The sequence below is a fragment of the Terrapene carolina genome, unplaced genomic scaffold (assembly GCF_002925995.2).
Source record: "Terrapene carolina triunguis isolate 2854851 unplaced genomic scaffold, T_m_triunguis-2.0 Scaffold32361, whole genome shotgun sequence".
Classification (NCBI taxonomy): Eukaryota; Metazoa; Chordata; order Testudines; family Emydidae; genus Terrapene; species Terrapene triunguis.
In genome coordinates, this window is record NW_020696712.1 from 732 (window position 1) to 1,253 (window position 522).

Below are 522 nucleotides of genomic sequence, written 5' to 3' on the forward strand. Positions count from 1 at the left end.
ATTGAGAAGGGTTCAAAGGGGCCCATGAGGAGGGAAGTTTAGTGTGAGTGGATAAGAGGTATAGAAAGAGGAAATAGGAACAAATACATAGCCACGAACATAGAGTCTAAATCCACTCCTCCTCTCTCTCTTGTGCCCCATGGCGATCTCACTGCAATAGTAACCGAGGTTTGAGTCCTTTTTTCCAGTGTCATTGGTATCTTTTCTTTACTCTAGTCCCTGTTGTGTGTTTCAGGTTTACCTCCATCACAGAAAGATGTCTTGCTCCAGCCTGTGCTATCCAGAATGCGGGGTGGCCCGTCCCAGTCCAGTTTCTGGCACCTGCAACGAGCCGTGCGTTAGGCAGTGCCCTGACTCTGAAGTCATCATCAGACCATCACCGGTTGTTGTAACCATGCCAGGACCAATTCTCAGCAATTTCCCTCAGCAGAGTGAAGTGGGAGCCGTTGGAGCACCTGTGGTCGGAGCGGGCTACGGGGGCTCATTCGGTTTGGGGGGATTGTACGGCTATGGAGGCCATTA

At 50.8% G+C, this 522-nt stretch overlaps 1 protein-coding gene across 1 annotated transcript in view; it reads left to right on the forward strand.

Moving 5' to 3' along the window:
• The first annotated feature begins 240 nt into the window (after nt 1–240).
• The window catches only part of LOC113409319 (claw keratin-like), a 632-nt gene continuing 350 nt past the window's right edge, over nt 241–522 (forward strand). The window contains exon 1 of the mRNA XM_026663088.1: nt 241–518. Coding sequence (XP_026518873.1) covers nt 257–518 — 262 coding nt within the window. The 5' untranslated portion in view covers nt 241–256. The remainder of the gene's footprint in view (nt 519–522) is intronic.